The sequence below is a fragment of the Eimeria acervulina genome, genomic scaffold (assembly GCF_000499425.1).
Source record: "Eimeria acervulina Houghton genomic scaffold, Eah_scaff684, whole genome shotgun sequence".
NCBI lineage: Eukaryota > Apicomplexa > Conoidasida > Eucoccidiorida > Eimeriidae > Eimeria > Eimeria acervulina.
The window spans coordinates 15,429-18,170 of NW_013547200.1; the positions used below are offsets into that span (position 1 = coordinate 15,429).

General features: G+C 52.1%; 1 protein-coding gene across 1 annotated transcript; it reads right to left on the minus strand.

Annotated features, from left to right (window-relative positions):
- Positions 1 to 514: 514 nt before the first annotated feature.
- EAH_00046330 (intraflagellar transport particle protein, putative) lies at positions 515 to 2,531 on the minus strand (the record flags this gene model as incomplete). Its single annotated transcript, XM_013391536.1, has 4 exons — positions 515 to 794; positions 1,084 to 1,238; positions 1,809 to 1,941; positions 2,315 to 2,531. Coding segments are annotated over 4 exons (785 nt in total), but the record flags the coding sequence as incomplete, so codon positions are not given.
- Between the last annotated feature and the right edge of the window lie 211 nt (positions 2,532 to 2,742).

A 2,742-nucleotide genomic window follows, 5' to 3' on the forward strand; every position in this document is an offset into this window, starting at 1 on the left:
ATGCATATTCAGCCGCTTGCACTATACATTGGGGGAAGATGAGTTGTAGTTACATCGGAGGAGGCGCTGGCGCCTGCCAACTTTTCGTGCTTGTCCTATGAGTGTATGCTGAAGAGAAACGTAAGGAGAGAATAAACGCATTATTGCTGCACTAATACAGAGGCAGTCAGTAGAAACGAAACCGTATGTTTGGGCCCAAGAGGAAATGACACATTGCAGTCATCGATCTCTAAAGGCGCTGTCTTCGTGTTTCGCTTGAATCTGCTGTCAGCATAACTTCATATGCACGTATGATGCAAAGCGCATCTCCAGCTGGCTTCAATTTGCCTGCACTGTTTGCACGAGCGTGGAGAATAAGGCGCTCTTTTGCCTATTTCTCGAGATAGCGAACGCACAAGGGAACCTAAGCGTAATTAATGCCACTACAGTGAACTGACAAAGTCTATGCCTGAATTCATTAGAGGTGAGGAAACAAAGAGGTGCCCTCATGCTCTTTAAATTAAGGCACCTTGCTTCAAGAGGCCTGGAGGCCCAGCGCAGCCCGCGTGCGTCTGAGGTGCTTGGCTATATTGGCGTCGTCAGGCAGCTCTTTGTGAAGGGCTTCATAAAGAAGAAGGGCAGGACCCAGCTGCCCCGATTTGCGGAGACAGAGAGCAGCTAGCTGTCTCCATTTGTTTTCTGTTGGCTGCAGCTGCGCTGCCAATGCAAAATAAGGAGCGGCCTCTTTAAAGTTCTGCGCCTTCACCAGCTCTATCCCCAGCCAGCTCGCAGCATCCAGGTCCCAAGGCCTCAGTCTGTGTACAGACATCGCAGAGCACCTAGAGAAGCTGCTGCTTATATCTGCATGCATGCATGCATGCGAAAGCTGCATGCGCTGCTGCTTCTCAAAGCAGCGCCTAACTTGCTGGAAGCATCTCAATAACTTAAGGAAACGCGTGCAAAAGCACACACAGAAGTAGACATGCTGTAAATAAAAGAAAGAAGAGCTTTATCTATCTTGCCTGCCGCACAACGGACACGGTCACTGTATGTGCAAGAGAGAGCAGCAGGCACAGCAAACAGCAGCAGCAGCAGAAGGTATACCCAAAGGCCTCGCGATAATGGCTGAGGGCCTCCTGAGGCCTCTCTAGGCGCGCACAAAGAGAACCCATTCTGCTCCATACTGCTGCATCCAGAGGCCGAATCGAAGGCGAAGCCAACAGCGCCAACGCCTCCAGCGCCAAAGCGAGCTGCCCTTCCTGCAGCGATGCACAAAGAACACAATTCCCCAAACAGCAAAATACATATATATATATACAGAGAGAGAGAGAGAGAGAGAGAGAGAGAGAGAGAGAGAGGGCCATGCTATGAGGGGAAAGGGTCAAGGTTGTTTTGCCTCTTCATAAATTGCTGCCAACTGAAACAAAGCCTCTGCGTGGCCTGGAGAAAGGGCTCGCAGCCGGGCACAGGCCTCGAGGGCCTTGTCGTTGCTGCGACACTCAGGAGTACATGCACCATATGAAATACCAATGCATGCAGCAATCGCATGCAGCAATCGCATGCAGCAAGCGCATGCAGCAAATTCATGCAGCAAACGCATGCAGCAAACGCTTGGAGCGCATGCAGTCGCTCCCCCACAATTGCAAATACATGCGCGCATGCATACACAGCAGCATAGAGTTGTGCTTCTCCTGCTGCGGCGACTCAGCAAGAGAGCTGCTGCAGCATCTGTTCTTATCCCTGTTTGCCGTGGCCTACCCGTATGCGAATGCTGTGATGGTTTAGGGTTTGGGGTTTAGGGTTTACCAGCCGAGCTTGCGCCAGGCGACAATGAGGTTATAAAGGGCTTCTTGGCAGTTAGGATCGATTGCTGCTGCCTCCTGGAAGAGCGCTGCAGCCTCTTGCTGCTGTCCTTGGAGCGCAAGAACGCAGCCCTTGTTAACTAACGCCTTTGGGCTTCTCCTGCACCGGCAGCAGCAGCAGCAGCAGCAGCAGAAGCCGGTGCCTTGGACCCCGCACCCTGGAGAGACTGTTGCTGCTGCTGCGGAGTTGCGTGCATTCATAGCAGCAGCAACATGCATGCAAACAAATGGAAAGAGCGGGACCAAAGCAGACAGCAAAGCGAAGCACACGCATATTTAGCTGTATGCATGCACCCCTGGCATGCAAGGAAGGCTCTCGTGCCTTGTACGGGAGCTCAATAGAAACTTTGCCGCTGCACCCATGCACAAGCTCACGCATGCATGCATGCATGCCTGCATGCATGCAACGGGAACGTCAGTAACATCACTAACAGCAGCATGCAGATCAGCAGCAGCAAGAGCAGCAGCCTGACTTGTCTGCGTTGAGTGCAATATCTGCATAAGTGTTGGCTTGCTGCACATTTCCTTCTAGAAGAAGAATAAAGGACAAATTAATGGAGGCCTTAAGAAGAAGGCGGGGCCTGTGGAGTTTAAATGCTTTAAAGGCCGATACAGCTGGCTCTACTCGCCCTTCGCGCAGCCGCTGCATCGCCTGCTCCAGCTGCAGCTCCTCAGCTAACTCTTTAAGCCCTGCAGCAGCAGCAGCACACAGCAGCAGCAGCAGCAGCAGCTACTGCTGCTGCATGCAATGCAAATTGAGTCCGAGGCTCCTATACACTCTATGCACTCGTCTAGAAGATGCATTCGCGCTCTTCTGCTTTGCTTGGGAGCCCTTGGGGTTTATTGCAGTTTGTGTTGCGTTCGTATTAACTGCGTCTCTTGCTGCTGCATGCACTTTGCT